Genomic DNA, 1891 nt, shown 5'->3' on the forward strand with positions numbered 1-1891 from the left:
GAGAGAAGGCAGTCCGGATGAAATGCTTCATTCTGTTGTCTTCAGACGTAGATTCGGCCAGCAGTCGAAAATTAGGAAAACGATGATTCTTCAGAGAAAATCAAATTTTTCCACTGCTCGGGGGACCAATTTTGCAGGTTTCTACATCACTCTAATCGTTTTAAAACATTTGTCTTGGAGAGCAGAGGTTTTCTAATTCCAGCTCTTCCGTTAAATCTACACTAGTGCAGCTCTCGACGAACAGTTTTTATGGAAACTGTGTTCTTTAAATATTTATTGAACTCTGCAGTGATTTTAGGAACCGCTGTCTTGCAATCTTCTCTAACAATCCGCTTAAGAGTATGATAGGCTCTTTCAGACATCTTCATCTTTCGACCAGACTTGTGCTTTTCTGGGGACGTTTTTCCTTTTCTCTTAAAAGCAGTCATTACTTTTGAGACAGTATTTCTTGAAATGCTAAGCATTTGTGCAGTTTCTGTTACACTAACACCCGCTATACGAGCTCCAATAATTTGGCCTTTTTGAAAATCCGTTAGGTTTTCCATATTTTAGGAAAAGCTTTTGATTTTTTTTTAAATATCTGTAAAACAAATTTATTTTAAGTGGGCATATCATATGACATAAATAATAAACAAAAAAGCATGAAAATATGTTAAGATTTGATTGTTTAAAACACGTTGAAAGACTGATTCAAAAAATGTTAGGTGTATCTCTTATTTTGTTCAAACACTATATATATGTATATATATATACATATATATATATATATATATACATACATATATATGTGTGCGTGTATATATATATATATATATATATATATATATATTATAAAACTTTGTTGAAGTTGAAAAACATACATTTTTCTTTTTTATACCTGTTGTTTATTTCCTCCTGGATCTTTTGATTATAGCTGTTTCGTTAATGGGATTCCAATTTTATGATTTTATGTCTTCATAAAAATCTCCTTTCTCACCAACTCATCAGATATGATTCTTATTCGATATACCCAATAAAAGGATAACTTTTACATGATAAACCTGGTGCATTCGTATGGGGAAAGGAATTTCATCTACACGTTGTTACAGGTTGGCAATTCTTGTTTTAAATTAACAATATTTCAAAAATAAACATTTAAATATATATATATATATATGTCGAAATTGATGCCTCTGTCTAGTCTTGAAAGACAAAGGATACATCATGCAAGAGCAGATGTGTGTATAATTATGAGGCAAATCCCAACTTCACCTCTCCTGACTTTACGCTGTTTTAATCCAGAGGCAAAGAGAAGGCCAGGACGGCTGTAAACAATGCAGAGATAAGCGGAAAGAAGATATAGTACCCGTAAGTCCCAAATGATCACTCATTTAGTACGTTGCTTAACTATATACCACATAATCACCGAAGTGCATGTATACTATTATGATTGATGAGGATATGCTGCGACCCAGACTATCTAAGAATTGTTATAATGTCTGTGGGCTGGTCTGTTAATATGCAAGCATTTTGATACGACAATCAAAGTTGCATGATAGGCTTTCTACAAAAATCAGGAACAAGTGATAAATTCCCTTGCCACATCTATGAACGATTATGTAAGAATGTAGCTGGGCGGAAGAGCCATCAACAGGTACATGAACGGATGGCAAGCTTCTGTCAAAGAAGCAAAAATGATAATATTAGAGTTCCATTCCTAGTGCTCGTAAAATTATTTCCTTGAACGGAACTGCTTTGGATCATTTCTATGATCCTCCGGAAGATTAATATCGCTAAACCACATAAAGAATTGTGACGGGCCCGTAGAAGCTCGATTGAGTCATAGAAACTGTTTTGACTATGTCTGCACAAAGAAATGAGTCGAGAAAAAAAAAGATCGAAGCAAGTCAAT

The 1891-nt window shown here is 34.0% G+C and overlaps 1 protein-coding gene across 1 annotated transcript; it reads right to left on the reverse strand.

Annotated features, from left to right (window-relative positions):
- Window positions 1-221: 221 nt before the first annotated feature.
- Window positions 222-545, reverse strand: LOC145265677 (uncharacterized). The gene has a single exon (XM_080121738.1). The coding sequence runs from the start codon at window positions 543-545 to the stop codon at window positions 222-224; it is 324 nt and encodes a 107-aa protein (XP_079977864.1).
- Between the last annotated feature and the right edge of the window lie 1346 nt (window positions 546-1891).

The sequence above is a fragment of the Euprymna scolopes genome, chromosome 40, assembly GCF_053919585.1.
Source record: "Euprymna scolopes isolate OS-2025 chromosome 40, ASM5391958v1, whole genome shotgun sequence".
In the NCBI taxonomy this organism is placed as follows: Eukaryota; Metazoa; Mollusca; class Cephalopoda; order Sepiida; family Sepiolidae; genus Euprymna; species Euprymna scolopes.

Coding starts and splice junctions, on each gene's coding strand:
- LOC145265677 (XM_080121738.1), bottom strand. CDS start 545: ATGGAAAACCTAACGGATTTTCAAAAAGGCCAAATTATTGGAGCTCGT.